This window comes from Gavialis gangeticus, unplaced genomic scaffold, assembly GCF_001723915.1.
Source record: "Gavialis gangeticus isolate Ggan-Ray unplaced genomic scaffold, GavGan_comp1, whole genome shotgun sequence".
Lineage (NCBI taxonomy): Eukaryota > Metazoa > Chordata > Crocodylia > Gavialidae > Gavialis > Gavialis gangeticus.
Window position 1 is genome coordinate 20,033,990 of NW_017729029.1, and position 17,168 is coordinate 20,051,157.

The 17,168-nt window shown below is 39.1% G+C and overlaps 1 protein-coding gene across 1 annotated transcript in view; it reads right to left on the reverse strand.

The window, feature by feature from the left end:
* Positions 1–17,168, reverse strand: part of DIAPH2 (diaphanous related formin 2) — an 899,992-nt gene that overhangs the window by 424,010 nt on the left and 458,814 nt on the right. The window contains exon 24 of the mRNA XM_019521025.1: positions 16,354–16,483. Coding sequence (XP_019376570.1) covers positions 16,354–16,483 — 130 coding nt within the window. The remainder of the gene's footprint in view (positions 1–16,353; positions 16,484–17,168) is intronic.

Here is a 17,168-nt window from a genome sequence, read left to right on the forward strand (position 1 = left end):
TCCCCCGAGCACTATCAGGAGTGACTAGAAATAATGGCCACAAGCTGGCAGAGGGTAGATTCAGACTAGATATCAGGAGGCGCTACTTCACTGTCAGGGCAGCTAGGATCTGGAACCAACTTCCAAGCAAAGTGGTGCTGGCTGCTACCCTGGGGGCCTTTAAGGCAAGGCTTGACTATCACCTTGCTGGGGTTGTTTGACTCCAGTACTCTTTCCTGCCATGGCAGGGGGTCGGACTTGATGATCTGCTCGGGTCCCTTCCGACCCTGCAAACTATGAAACTATGAAACACTAACAAACTTTATTCTAGGGGCATGAACAGTATCATGACTATTGGGTGAGAGTCACAAAAATGGAAAGCCAAAGACAATAAGTAGGTTAATAAGTTATTTTCAACTACATTCCAAATCCTTATTATTTTTTGTTTCCTACTAATACCTACTAATATCCCCTGCTCATGGGTAGGACTTTCAGAGTTATATTTTATATACAATACCCAATATATATTATTGCTACATGATTCCTTGTAAAGCTTCTTTTTTTTTGTGCATTGGGCTTGTTCAATGAATTAGGGGAAATAATGAATTCAATGAATTCTCCTTATAATGTCCATTAAAATTGTCAGTGTAAAACTAATAGAAGAAAATAATATTGTTCCACAACAGTTTAATTAGCATTTCAGTTTTTTCTGAATGTCAAATAAATGCTTTTTCCTCCTCAATGCAAATCATAAAAAGCAGAAGAAAGAAAACATTTGATTTCAACAAGCTCTAACATACACAACAGAGACACTGCAGTTATTTTTTTTTTAATTAAGATGACCAACCACTGAAAATGAGGCACACAGAGGTGCATTTTTATGGTTGGAGATAAATACTGTGGTGAAGAATGAAGGCAACTACTTACAGGACCTTCCACAATTTCTTCCACATATGGGAATAAACAGTTTAACAGCAGTTGAGGAAAAAAAAAAACTTTATATGTTGCACACAGTTAAGGAGATGTCCTGATAGTTATTACACTCACTCTCATCACTCTTCTTGTAAATTGGACATATTATTGACTGCTTCCATTGTATGGGCATTCTTTCCTCACTCCTGATTTTTTGAAATCATCCTGCAATTCAAAACTGTATTTCAGGCATTCAGCTAGAAGACTGTCTACCCTGATGCCTTATTATTTTATTATTATTAAATATGCATTAGGTAGGCTTAACAGGCCAAAGAAAGTACCGACAAAAGACATTACGGCACAAGGAGGTAAGCTAATGCCAGTGACTCCAGATGTTTCTATACAGTTGGCCTTGACTTTCATTGTAGTTGGCTTTAACGCATACCCTGTGAAGAAACTGCACTACCAAGTTTCCCTAATATAATGGGTTTAATTACTCACATGCTACAAAATATTTTAAGCATTTGTTTCACCTGTTCATAATGAAAGTAGGTGGTATTTTAGATGCTCTGTATTTGCCTTTTTAGGCTTTCGGGGAACATATAGATATTCAAGCTATCACAAGAATAGAGACATCTTTTTGTTAGTAAGTTCTCTCTCTCTCTCTTTTGCAGACAGTTGGTTCTCTTCTGTGGAAAAAATTCTTGAAAGACATTTCTCCTGGCATAAATATAATACCTGTCAATAACCTATATCAGTTTTCTGGGCCTCTAATGGAGCTCAATACATTTTATAACCATCTAAAATGAAATATGGTGGTTTATCCTCAAACTACACTCTTATTATTATGCAAAGCATTATGTAAACTAATATCTACAAGCTTGTTTTTTTTAATTTAAATTCTTTGATTAATTTAACCTTTGTAGAACAGCATATACATATTTTCATATAATACATGAACAACAAAGAAAGGTGCAGTCCTAACATTTACATTTGAATAACCATCTTAATATTGTGCTTTCCAAAAGGTTAGCATTTCCACATTTAATTTAAAATTTGATGAGGGAGGGAGCATGGTGAAGGGATCAGCTAAGGATCTGTTCTCAAGTATTCATATTTTTGTAAAAAAGCTATGTAGGAAGCAGAAGAATGTGGGGGATAAATTGTTTTTGTCTTTGTTAAAACAAATTACACAAACAGTATACATTTTTAATACAAATTCCATCTTGGGAATGCCTAAGTAATTTTAATACCTTGATAGGGATTTAGCAAGTCCATAGTACAGAAATTACCAATTAAGAAGAGATCTGAGGATAATGTGGATTTTCAGAGATCAAAAAAAAAGAAAAAAAGAAGGAAAGTAAGGCTTGTCCTTTCCAAAGACTGCATCAAAGAGTAACAAGATTTAGATTATATTAGCTAGGCGGGGGTGGCCAACCTGCTGCACAAGTGGCACAGAAAGCCTTAGGTGGAACACAGCAGATTAGGGACAGGATGAGAAGCATAGCAGCATACAGGATAGAGCGCAGGACGCAGAGCAGATCAGGCAGGAAAAACAGGTCAGGAAGAAGAAATTAGAGCAGCAGATCAAGCAAATGAAGGGTATCAAAGTGGCACTTGGGGAGGGTGAAGAACTAATTTGTGGCGAGTCTATGAAAAAAATGGCCCCCAGTAAGCTAGGCAATATCTTGCTTTTGAAAATAAAATATAAGTAGGTAAGTACTTTCAGGCTGGGTTGTTACAATTAAGATCATTACAGGTAAAGCAAAGCCCTGTTGTTTTGGGGGCTAAGATGAAGCCTGCAAAGCACTTACACCTTCAAAATAATGGTATTGGTATTAGAACATAGGTGGTATTCAAGCCTTGTACTACAACTTGGTACAAAGTGAATTTCACTCCAAGGGGCCAATTTACAGTCGCTAACGAATGCAATAATCACTATTACAAGTAGTCTTAAGTAGATCAATGAAAGAATACTGTAGTAAGCAATATGCCCAGCAGGGATTCTTTAAAGGATCCAAACTGACAGCCTCCATTAAAAGGTATAAAAAAAGGGGGAAGAAGATATAGTTGTAAGACAATTACAGTATACAATGCTATACTAGTTGTATTCAATCCTACTTCAGCACAGGGGGTTAGAGTAAATGATCTCTTGAAGTCCCTCTCACTCTTACGTTTCCATATTATTTTTCTTTATGAGTAGCTAATCATTTAGGCAATGTTTTCTAGTTTGAAAGAGGCACAAGATCAACCTTAGAGTTGTAATGTATAATCTCATTTATTGGCTAAGCCCAGCACAGTAGAAAAGGTGAAAACAAAACACCTGCATGACAAGAAATATATCTGAAATCCTCAAGGGGAAAACAGTACACTTCCTCATTTTTTACATGCTCTGTGGGTAGTAACTTTGTAAGAGCTACTTTTTTCATGGCCTTTTTTCTTCCTTCAAGGCATTTACTATTTGGAATTTAAATAACAATACAGAAATATGATATAAAAATCCAACCAGATCATAGAATCATAGAAAATTAGGGTTAGAAGGGACCTCAGCAGGTCATCTAGTCCTCAACTAAATGATTCCAGCCAAAGCTTTGTCTAGCCAGGTCTTGAAAACCTTCAAGGATGGAGAGTCCACCACCTCTCTGGGTAACTTGTTTCAGTGTTTTACTACCCTCCTAGTGAGGAAATTCTTCCTACTATCTAACCTAAACTTCCCTTGCTGCACCTTGAGACCATTGCTCCTTGTTCTATCATCTGCCTCCACTGGGAACAGTATAGCTCTATCCTCTTTCAAATCCCCCTCCAGATGTGGACTTGAAAGCAATTTACTCACTTTTAGAACACAAAGAAAAATCTTTTTGTGCACTGTAATTTCACTGTACATCATAAAGCCAATTTCATTGGAATTCCATTATCTTAAAGAAAATGATTGTCTTCTAACAAAAATCAAATTTTAAGTCACAGATCTTGCCTTGAGTTCTAATTTAAAACTTAAATTTAAATATAAGCTATCCAAAGCCTGCTCACTAAAATTTATAAACTGAGATGTACTGAAGAAATGAGTTGTTCACTGATTTGATTTAAAACAAAAACAAAAAACAAACCTCTAGGATCACTGTATTAGCTATTCAAAATGTTTCTTCTGAGATGTACAAATTAATGTACTCTTGCTCTCTCCTCAATTCTAGCTCAAAGATTGCTAGATTTATTAGTCTACTAATTTAAGTTCTTACAGAAAAATAATCCTAAGTATAACAAGTAAGAGTTATTTACTTGGTAGGAATGTTAAAGAAAAGGTAAGGGAACACCTACATTTTATATAACCTGTTTGTAAAATACCTGTTTGTAGTAACACGAAATCACCATTTGGGCAAAGTACTATGCAAAATAAAAAGCCCCTGTTCCAAAGAGTCACATAACTAATAATTCTAGTATGACAAGTTTAGCTCACTTTGGTTAGAGACTGGTGCTAATAACACCAAGGTTACAGGTTCAATTTCTAGTTGGTGTAGATGATCTCTTGAGGTCCCTTCCAGACTTACTTCTATAAGAACTTACTGATCAGATATACAAGCTTTCTTCATAAATCAGAAGAACAAAACTTTGTGTATGATTCAAAACACCCGGCATGTTTTTATGAACAGTGTGTGGAACTCTTTCACTATGATCATGATGACAATCAACACAAAACATTTTCTTGACTCTAACATTCCAAAAGAGATGTACTTAGTGACAGACCAACACAGAGACAGAGGCTAAACCCTAAACTGAGCATAAAGAATGGCAACAACTTGCACAGAGGGAACTGGGTACAGACACTTGTTTTTCTACAGAGAAAGACTATAGCCAAAGCCAATGCATTTCATCCTTTACCTGAAATGTGTCCCATTAAGACTGAAACTATGCAACAGTGCCCATGACTGCTGTATTATGGGAAAAGTGTGCATAAAGTAATGGGAAACAGTGGAAGAATCAGCACTGGTCTATCACAACTGAATTGCAGCTTCCCACTATCCCAAGAAAGAAAGCCAGACAGGAGGCTGGCTCCTGGAATTTTGGCCAAAAAGTCAGAACTATAATTGGGGCTAAAAGCTGCTCTGAGTCGCTTGGTCTGGAAGCACAATGAAGAACAAAAAGGGATACAACTTATACACAGACTCAAGAAAATCCACCCCAAATGTGGGATTGGTAGAATTGTAACACTTATATGAAAATTGACATGCATTACCAAAGTTAGTTTCTCTGTATAGAGAAACTGACCGACTCTTACTGCCTTGTTACACCACTAACTGAGATGTGATTTGACCCCTGTATCATAGAGAAACAATAGCTGATCTATATTTAAGATTGAAATGAACTTGCTTTAATAGATATTAACCTTCCTCTTCCCATACTGCCTCTCCGACAACCCCACTTCCAGACCAGTATCTTATACCAGAGGGGGGAAAAAAAAAAAGATATCCAGGTGATCTGATGATAATCAAGTTACAATGATTCTGAAGTTCAAAAAATTCTTAGATTTTTTAGAATTTTTTTAATGGTTTACAATGTTAAACAAAATGGTAAAACGTTCTTTCCTAGAACTTCCAAATTGGTCACTTATATTAGATGAAGTTAAATTCCCTCCCTTTTATTTTACTTTTACTTTGGGAAGGTTGAGTGCACAGTGTCCAAAGCTATCAATTAAGCAGCATAAATATCTTAAGTCTTGGGAGAGCTTGAGAAAGGCACGAGGATGTGCATACAAGATCCTTCTCAGCTGTATATTCAGCCTAAAAGGGAAGGGTGTTTCTTGGTGGCATTCCAGGCTTGGCAGGAAGGAAACAGACACTTCCCCAAATTGGTACTTTTTACTCAAACAATCTATTTCCAATTATTTTCTTCAATAACTAGTCAAATTCACCTTCACTAGCACTTTCCAGCAAAAAAAACATTTTCTAATTTGTTTTTGCTTTTCATAAATCTTTAGGTAGAGCTCCATCTTTAAAAAATTCAAGGATTTTGCTACCAGCTAAAAAACAGATTATTGAAGATTTTAAGAAATGCATGGCTTGTTCAACTAATCTTGCTGACCTTTTCGTAGTAAAATCTGATCTTCCTTCTGCTCATCTTTTATCTTCAAGGTGTTTTATCTTCAGTTTGGTCTCAAAAAATAATGCATCTTTTGTTCAAATCTCGGTTAGGCCACACTAATTCTAACCCACCCTCTACTAATGGAAAACATAAATAATACTTCTTTGAAAGTGGCACAAAACTAAAATTTTTCCTTTTCTCATCCATGTTGCATATTCACAGTTTATGGATTTAGATAACAATCTGAAGGGAGTCTAGTATTAAGAATATCAGTAAAATGCAAACGAAAACAAAAACTCAATTAACTTGATTACAAAAATGTTAAACTAAAGACAGGACTGGGTGGAGGAAGCAAAGGTTTCTTCTTCCATACAAAGCATGTTTGTATTTTTAGGCTCACCCCTTCCCAAATGGGCAACCCCCACCCCGCTACAGATCCATCACTGTCCCCCACCAAACTGCCAGCCCCACCCCAATCTCACCAGCCGCTTTCTCCACTTTCAGTTACTTACCTTGGTTTCTTGCCACTGCTCCTGGCAGTGTCAAACAGCTGCATTTGCCACTTCCTGACTAGGTGTAGGCAGCTTAAAGTAAACTACCTAATCCTAGACAGGGTACAGAGAATACTTGTTTCTGCCAATCTTACATTAGACACTAATATTTCTTCCATGATCATATATTTGGAATGACTTTGAATTGTACTCCTTTCCATTGGGTAAAGATACATAGGGTTATTCTCAACAATCTTAACATGGAAATTAAGTGGTATAAACTCTTCAAACAGAAGTTAATATAATTTTTTGTGTACTCATGCCAGAAATAAGAGAGTTTGGAGTGTGCTCCTAGGTTCACAAATGACATTTCTTGATTACTTATAATAGCTGGTTCAGAAAGCTGCTTTTTAATTATATTAATTCATGATGTATTTTAAATGTATTCCTGGTAAGAAAATGTTTCTGCCTCCACAACTTTCCAGCTGCAGGGATAATTAAAGAAAGTATGTTTTATCTGAAAGATGGATAAGAGAGAGAAGATAAAATCAATAATAAGAAATTATATTAAGATACTTTTGGGGTTACAGAGATAATTCTTATATAGTTTTACTTCTAAACTTACTAAAATCTTATTATTACGTTGTTAAACCAGACCATAAATGAAATATGTTGAAAAATTAAGTATGTGATTTTAACACACAAATATGTTCTCAATTAGGTTAGTGAAGTCAGTCTCTGAGCACTTTGTTGTGAAAGCTCTGAGCTTGATATCCATAATGCAAAACCCGAATAAGCGTTCTAATAAGCTTATTCAAATTGTATGTAATACAATATCAGTCCTTATCCTTGACAGAGGATCAGTTTATGCTTCAGAGCATAATATTTGGTTAACCTTATTTTATCTTCCACAGATAAAAATGATAGTGGTCATGGAATTATTCAGTTCTTTGTAAAATCCAGCTATGGTATATGTCTCAATTACATATTGGGCTGATAAATTGTATATGTTTAGTATGTAAAACAAATTTGACATTTTCTTTCTTGGTTCTGACTTTTAATGTCCTTTAATTTCACCAAATATTCCAACTTGTCATGTTATGAGGCACGGTCAAAAGGATAAATCTATTCTATTGCACTAACCTTTCTTAATACTTAATATTGGCTACTTAGTCAAATCATCCTTAACTCCTGTCCTTTGGAAGTGATAATGTAATTACTTCCTTAACTTTGCTAATTTTCTCTTCCTCCTTCCTATTTTTCTTTTACACTATTTATGTAAGAGGTGAAACAAGACATAGGTATTCCAAATTTAGACACTCAATTTCCTAACATTACGTTTCACTTAAACCTACAGAGCTGTTCTTCCTGTCAACTGAACTTTTTTCTTTAGAGATTCCTGTGAAATCAATACCTATCATCTCACAGGTGATACTAGAAAAAATTCTAACAACAAACATTATTTTATATTTAGCCAAGTTATATTTCTGTCACTGTGCTGTCTAGGCTCCAACTGCTTACAGTTAATTCTGCTTATACAATGTCCTAGTTATGGCTCAATAAAGCTGTGCAATATAATCAGTATATTTCACTAAGTGGTTGTTTCAGCCTCTAAATCACTTCTCCCCAACCTTTTCCTCAGCAACCCCATTTATGACCCCATTTCCTCAGTGTGACCCCATTTTCTCACCATGGTTCCTCACTCCTGACCCATAGCCCCCTGGCCCTGCCAGTGCCTCTCTCTCCCAACCTGCAGCCACAGCAGAGTGTAGAGCATAGCTCCCACCCTCCTCCTCCATTCCCTCCCTTGTGGGCAGCACAGCCCATGGGAAGTGGGAAAGGATGCTGTGGGCTTGGGGTCCCCTGCCCTGCTGCCCTCCCCCTGGAGGCTCCATGGACCAGTGGCCAGGACCAGCAAGCACCACACCACCATGGCCGCCAAGCTGAGGCATGCCCTGCCTGCTCAGTGGCAGTGGAAGTACAAGTCTGCACTGCCGCCGCTGCCACACCTTACACCTTGACAGCCATGACAGTGCAGCACTCCTTCCTGTGCTGGGTCCCACCCACCGGACTGCACAGGTGACTCCTGCATGGAGCTGGTCCAGCCCCGTTGCAGCCTGGCACCCCGCTGGGGGGTGCAGAAATCTCGTGACCCCAACTGCTGATGTTGCAACCCCATTTGGGGTCACGACCCAGTTTGGGAACCACTGATCTAAATCACCCATAGGTTTATCTACATGATAAAGTTGCCTTGACTTTTCTATTTGCTACGGGTTCCTCCCCATTAATAGCATCAACTTGACCTTATCAAACCAAAGATAAGTCATCCTGTCTTATCAGAATCCACATTAAATATTTAGATTGAATGCATATACTATTTTATCATCTACTTTTTTAAAGAAAACTGAAGATGTTCGAAGCACTTTTTTTTTTCTTATGAAGAAAGGACTTTCAGGTTTTACTTTGCATTCTATGATTCTAAGTTAACTAGTTGCACAATCAGTTTTCTGAGAAACAAAGTGAGGCTTATTAGCATGTAGTTCCAAGGATTTCCCTTGCCTTACTCTACCACATTCTTTCAATTCAAACAAAACATTGGTAATCCAGGTAAATATCACCTGAGCAGAATTCAAGTCAATGTGTAATTCCTGTGTAACACTCTAAGGCTAGTAAGTCAAGTGTATACACAAAGCATCAAAGGATTATGATAGTGGCTATATTACAGAGAAATATATTAGTTTTTTACACTTACATGTCCATATTAAAGAAAAAACCAAACAAAAACCAAACTCCCCAAAAACCCTCAACTCAAATGAGGTTCTGTTGCTCAGATTTATTTTGTTATGTAGCAAGCATCCAAAATGAATTGGAGACAAACTTTCCTATTGTTTACTTGTAACTGTCAGATGGCTTGTAGCAAGTTCAAAGTGGATATAACAAAATTGGAAGTTCCCTATTGCAACATTTTTCCCAATACATAAAAAGCATGTTTCCATAATAAACTATTAATCCACTACCGGCACTGTGTTAAAATAGTGAACATTCCCTTCTGAACTTAAGAAAAATGTTCTATTTGAACAGAACAGCATGATGCTGTCATGAAATTTCAAGTTCAACTTATCACAGTTTAGACAATTGTATTAGAAAACTCAAAAATGATTTTTTATAGTGGGGAGAATTCAAAATTAATGTCAGTGAAGAAATACTGGACTATGGAAATCTTGGGTCTGATAATAAGTATCAGCTTGTGTGTCCTTATGCATATTTATTATCCATTTCAGTACATTTCCTAAACTTGTTGCTAACTTGAATTTGTGCAGTCTTTTCATTAAGGGCCAAAATTTAAATAAAGTATAGAAACTCATTTCCTTCTATGATCAGGTAACACACCACCTGGATAAGGGAGATGAGGCTAACATCATATACTTGAATTACAAAAAAGCCTTTGACTTGCTCTCCCACAACGTGGTTATGGTAATGTAGCGGGCTCACCTTTCAGACCTTGGATTGAGTTCCACGCTTGAGATCTTGCTGTTTTCATTGGTGGAGCCCATCCACCAATCAGGAGGCAGCAGAAGAAATTAAGTCATGCCCCTTTCCTGAGGGGAGGGGGACAAGAGCTCCCCCAGAGCTGTTCGAAGACTGTAAATTGTCAGGTCTGGAAGACTTCAGGGGCAGAGCCCTGGAGCATATAAAAGGAGCTGTGTGCCCAGCACAAGGGCAGATGCAGCGAGGGACTCAAGAAGAGTGGAGCCAAGAAAAGCTGGGGAGCTCTCCCTCAGCGGGCAATAAGCCCAAGGCTCCTGAAGCTGCTGCTGGAGAAGCAGACTTGGGAGCAGTGCGAGACTGCTCGGGCTTTTGACAGAGCACAAGGATGGTACGTGGGGACCCATGCCTGGGAGTGGTTTGAGACTGCTTGGGTCCATCACAGTGCACAGTTCGGTGCATGGAGCCCAGGCTTTGGGAGCCACAAGTGGTGGCTTGAGCCTGCAACCCCAGTAGGGCCTTGGAGGCTGCAGTGAGGCAGCTCAGGCCCCATCTCCTAGCAAGCAGCCAGGTTTCACAATGCGCAGAGTGGTGCACGGGTCTGAGCCTTGGGAGCCAGAGAGCAGTGGAGGCTGCTTGGGTTAGCCACCTAGCATGAGGACGGCTGGCCAGAGCCTGAAGGGTCTGGTCTATGCTAAGAGAGCCCTCAGTGCCAAGCCAAGGCATGGGGAAATAGTAGTGTTGCAGTGTGAGGCCCAGCACCCAGAAGCCAGCAGCGATGGTGCAGCAGCTGAGAGGAGCTGAGGAACCCAGCGGCACAGAAGAGGCACTCCAGCAGAGGAGACCCCATCGAGCTGTGCCCTGACCACCTCCACCTGAGGAAGTGTGAGTCATTGGGCCCTTGGGTCCCACAGGGGAAAGACATTTGGGGCAGGCTAACCCAGAGAAGGGGCTGGTTGAATAGCCCCCCTGCCTAGTCAAGGTCCTAAGGGGAGGGCCCCTGGTGCTTCCTGGATACCCCCCAAGGGGCCCCATTGGAAGGAGGACTCTCTCTTGCCATGGGTCAGGGAGTATATTAAGGAAATAGATGTTACTAAGACTGTTCATGTTTGCGCCTTATATTTTGTAATTGAAATATTGTATTGTGATGTTGTAAATAATGTTATTTAGGGTTTGACCTTGGTTATTGGTTAGTGTTCACTGTGTAAGTATATGTATATGATATTTAGTTTTATGTTTATGTATAACTTAATAAACTGAATATAGTAAAGAACTTTGGGCTTGGGTTAACTTTACAGATGAAAGAGAGATTTGCTTGAAATTCTGGCATCCCTCTGACAGCACCCCCTCCTGCCTACCGATCCCATTCAATTGAGAATAGGGCACACCCTTGGGTGTACCCGGGTTACAGTAAAATTGGGGAACTGTGGTCTTGATAACGCCATGTTCCAGTGGCTCGGAAACTGGCTCCAAGGAAAGACCCAGAGACTAATAATAGATGGAACCAAGTCAACATGGCACTCAGGGTTTAGTACTCGGACCGGTGCTTTTTAACATATTCATTAATTATTTGGATTCGAGTGTTAAAAATGGACTGGCAAATTTCGCAAACGACACCAAATTATTAGGGACTGTGGTCACACTGAAGGATAGGCTGGGGATACAGGCTGACTTGGACACGCTCGCAAGGCAGGCAGATCAAAACCTGATAATGTTCAATACTAAGAAGTGCACGGTGCTCCACCTGGGAGGAAACAACCTGCAACATGGTTACAGGCTCAGCAGTACTATGCTTATTATCACCACAACCTAAAGAGACCTGGGGGTCTTGATAGATCATAGAATGAACATGAGCCACCAATGTGATACCATACCTGGCAAAGCAAACAAAATACTAGCATGCATCTACCGATGCCTCTCAAACAAGACTAAAGATGTCATCCTCCCGCTTTGCTCGGCCTTGTTGAAGCTGTAGCTGGAGTACTGCTTCCAGTTCTGGGCACCACACTTAAGGAAGGATTGAGAGGGCCCAAAGGAAGGCTACGCACATGGTTAGAGGTATGGAGAGTAGGCTGTACAATGTAAGGTTGAGAGACATGGGTCTGTTCAGTCTGGAGAAGAGAAGTCTTAGGAGGGACTTGGTGGCAGCCTATAAATATATAAGGGGCGCATATCAGGGACTGATAGAACGTCTGTTCACCAGGGCTCCCCAAGGGAAGACTAGGACTAACCATCATAAATTGCTAGAAGACTGCTTTAGATTAGACATAGGAAAAAACATCTTTACAACTTGAATGTCCAGGGTCTGGAATAGACTCCTCCCCAGAAGTGGTACAATCACCTACTCTGTAATCTTCAAACACTGTCTGGATACTCACCTTGCTGGGGTCATCTGACCCAAGCAGTCCTTCCTGCCCAAGCACGGGGGGGCTGGACCTGATGATCTCAAGAGGTCCCTCCCTAGCATCTATGAAACTATGACTGAAATACTTTATAATACCTAAAGATGGGTCTTAGATGCAAGAGAGTCAAGACTTATTTATTATGGTCTCAGGAGCCTTCCACTATCACTGTCCATCTCTTCTGAGAGCAATAACAAATCAACTCATAGGGCTCTCAGTTCAGAGGCTTACATACATTTATGTGAAGTATATTACAATACAAAGAGATGGCATTAAAGAGCCAACTAGACAAATCCCTTGTAAAGTCCATAATGACTATCACTACAATAAAAGGTACTGAAAGCAAAGTGCCACTTAGTTTTCAACTGATGATTTTCTTTCCTTTTGTCATAAAACAATATTTGGGTTTCGGTTTTGGGGGGTTTTTTTGTTTTTTTGTTTTAGTAAAACATGACAATATTATTTTGGAATGACACTGTATGCTCACTGCAAGCACCGTGAAGCTGTGAAAGATAACTTCAGAATTACATGTTACCCCTTTTGCTGGACAGAAAAACAGAAACATGGAAAGTAGACTGTAGTCAAAAGAGGCAAAATGTATAAGGGCCATGTAGATTTAGGTTGCTACTAACTTTTTGAAATATTCTCAGAATATTTAAAATGCAGATAATAGCCAAGATCACAGCATACTCATTTTACATTAAATCAAATTTAGATGTGGTCCTATTTGACTACATCTATGTATATCCATTTTTCATACATTTCCAGAAGCATAAGCTAACATGAATCGTGCTTAAGCTAACATGAATCATGCATAAATCATGCTTAATTCAACAGTTACATAAGAAATCCATCATTAAGCTAATATAGTACTTCTGAATTTTAAAAATCTCTCATCAATATTTCACAAAATACTACGCCCTTTTACAGGAGACACAGTAACCCACTTAGACTTGGCAAGGGATTTTTACCTTTTAGGATTTGGAATTTATACTTAATTTTGAGGGTTTTAAATTTTACTATTATTTTTTTTACATATCAAGAAAAAGTAATATTTAGAAATATTTTTTTTTAAAGTATATTAGCAATAGCATCCAAAATATTTGGGAAGTTCTTGACAAAACAGGGGATGATGGTTTTCAAGCATACGTCTATTCAACAAACTCCTATCCACTTACAAACTACTTATGCCCCTAATGCATAGAAACTATTCATACTCACTGCTTAGGAGACAAGATCTATGCTGGAGATCTGTGGATAGCAAGTGCTACGTAATTTCTGGAGATAACCCATATTACAATTAAAGTGGGCCTCAAAACTGTTTTGATGAGGTATTCTTTGAAGCTCTACAAGACAAAGCGTAACTTAAAAGAGAAAGGGATAGAACAGCCCATATATGGAAAAAGAAGCATCACCAAAACCCACAGATGACAACAAAAACAAAGGAAAAAAAAATCCCTTAATATTCCAATGAGGATACAAACACACACACACGCACATGCATTCTATGGAACAAATGTTTTCAATCTTGAAGTCTAAAACATGCATAAAAGCCATGAAAAAATACTTTGGAGGAAAAAAGAATACCAAACCATAAATTATTAATACGATTTTAAAAAACAAAAAGAGAATGCTAGAGAAAGTAATTATCACAAGCACTGTATCTGATGCTCAGACGGACACTTCAGTAAACCATTGGCATAGGACACAGTAACTTTCATGTTTCTTTCTTTAAAAAAGCAAACAAAAAAACCCACCCTCAAACACCACTATCAATTTACCCAATTCATATTGCCCTGCCTGATTGCAAGAAATTACAATCAAAGAGTGAAGAGAAACAGCTGTTGCCACCTAGGTGCACACTTTTTATAGCCCTTTGCTCTAGAGGGTACATGCCTTTTGGAGGCAAATGATGCTCTATTTTGAGGGAAAAACTGATTTTGAATTGCTTAAACCTGGTAGTTTCCCACAGAAGAATGTTATATTAGGACCAAAACAGTTGACAATTTTGGGTTAATACACTTGGTTAACACAGGCTGCAGCCCACAAATCCACTCAAGAAGCAAGAGGCTCCACACAGATAAGGGTACCTGCCCCTGCCCCACTCCCCCCCACAGTGAGGGAGGGAGTGGGGCAGGGGCAGGTACTGCCCAGCCAGGGTGGTGAACGTGACCCTGGGGCAGGAGGAGCAGTGGACAGCTTGTCCAGGAGGTAGAGGAAGGTAGTCAGCTCCCTGCTGCAGCACACACCCCTGGGGGAGGCACAGGGAGCACATGGCCTCCTCAATTTGTGCCTCTCAGGAGTCACGCAGCATGAGAGAAAAAAGAACAGAGCTCAGTGCCCGAAGCAGGGGCAGCACTAGGGTGAGCTTGGAGGGCTATGGCCACCCCAACATTCCCTGTAGCCACCCCTTATAGCACTGCCACCACTCATCCTGCGCAGCTGAGTCCACCCTGCCCCTGTTCATCTCCCTCTCACTGAGAATTGGCCAGTGCACCCCTAAGCCCAATATATAATTGCCCCCAATACATCAGTGAACCTCTAATAATAAATAGAAATAATTACTGTTTTTTTTCTGTTGTACAGATGATAATGATGCACATATTTGGTCTGTTATACTAGAAATATTAGAAAGCATAACCTCTTATGTCTCCTGTATTCTGGTGTGTTTATTTTAAAGCACTGGTTCCATCCACTTCAGCAATTTAAGGTAGGGACAGAAATGACACATAAACCAGTGTAAGTGATTAGAAACCAGTTCAAATCTGTAACACAACATAATTTCAGTGCACATAAACCACTTTAAAAATGGCTGAAACTGTTTTATGATAAACCTGAATGGATGTAGTATAAGACTTAACTGATTTAGGTTAAATGGGTTTATGGAAGTTCTGACCCAGTTCTTCTCCAGATTCAAGTTAACTTACAGTTCCCCAGCATCCCAGAATTTCTTGCACCTCTCCTGAAGACCCTCCCACCCCCCACTCCTTGCAGGGAGGGCAAGCTAGTCTTGGCTCAAGACTTCTGTTCCAGCCAAGCAGGGAGGTGTGCTTTAGCACCCCTCTCTTCTGGCTTCAGCCACTGAAGGCATGTGACTGCACTGCCAGAATCAAAAGTGAATGTCTGTTCACTTATTGGTTCAGTCTATGCAGCTTAGACTAACCTGTGAAGATTGAATTGATTCACCCTCAGGCTTTTTGACCATCTGTACTTAGCCTTAATTTGACTGAACAAAGAAAATTAAGCCTATGTAACCTACTCCATTCCCTTGTTCATAGCACTGTAATATTCCATCTGTTACACAAAACTAAATGTATGTATAACTAACTAAACATGTGACTTTGTATTAAATCGCTGACCAAAAGCATGAATATTCATGACACCACTGGTAGCATTTTTCTTAATAAAAAAAAAAATGTGAATCCAAACTTCACAATAAAAATGAATATGTAGTTAGTTGACTATATGTGCCTAAGCATTTTGGTTTCACAATCCCAGTTACATTTCTATTATAAAAGTCATACTTGGAAAAAAAATCTTCAAAATATCCAACAGAACTAATGATCTGGGGAGTTGTCCAAGGATATTACTTACAGCACTATAAATTTAACTTGTAATATCAATTAAATAATCATCATGTAAGGAGATTTAATTAATTTGATAAGGAAAAAAATGTATTGCGTACATTGTGGTTGCATATATGAACAATAAAATTAGTCTCTAAAGTGGTTAATGTGAGCTATTTTCATGATGGTGTTGTTCTAGCCAGCTCCCCTTCTGAAATTCAAAGTGCTTCATTGTAATATTCTGTTATTAACATGTACTGCTAAAAATCAAACCAAATTGTATTTCTGGTTTTTCCTAGGTTAATGAACAACCAAAACAAGAATAATCCAGGAGGATTATTAATGTTCAGACTTTACATAATCCTACAACCTGAAATAAAATGTTCTAAGAGTATTCCACAAAGTAGATATTAATTATTCTAGGTATGCTAACTATACTCTTACCTTTGCTTGCACTCTCAACATGTTCCAATTCATCTGGGAATTTTAAGATATCCCGATAATTCTCTTCACATATTTCTGCCAGAAAATGCAACAGCGTTGTTTTTTGATCTGATGATTTGGTATCTCTAATCTGTAAACAGAAGGATGAGAAAGAAATAATCGGGGTGGGGAGGAGGGAAGGCATTAATTAGTTTTTTTCAACTGTTTTCTTATATCCACCATCAGATTTATTTTAATTGACTCCATTTCTAAATACTTGGCAGCCATCACTCTTCTGAATCACACTGTACATGCAGGAGGTCTATGCGACCATCTCATCAAGACCTAGAGCGCATATGCCTAGTAAGAGTATGGATGAGTGGAAGCTGCCCTACCATCCCCCCTTTACAACATCAAGACAGATTCCAAAGGCCAGAGCAAATCCAGACGTTTAATGCCTCAATAGTTGTAACTTCTGCCAGAGAGCAATAAGTTAGAGCTGGTGCTGACTGCCCAACACCTCTGCAAGGGCTCCTTTGTCAGGGTATGTCTGTTAGCCTTTCTTCAATCAAGGAGTACCCACAAAGTAGTGTGGGCTAGGGTTTTGAGGCACCCTATACTTGCCTTACTCTGGAGATTGCAACATTGTGGTATTCTATAGGGGTTACCCTGCCACAAGTAGCCCCACCACAGTGCCTCATAGCCCCATAGTAATCCTTCAAAGTATGCTTTTTATATACAAATAAAAAGTATATGAACGTGTGTGTGTGTGTGTGTGTGTGTGTGTGTGTGTGTGTGTGTGTGTGTGTGTGTGTGTGTGTGTGTGTGTGTGTGTG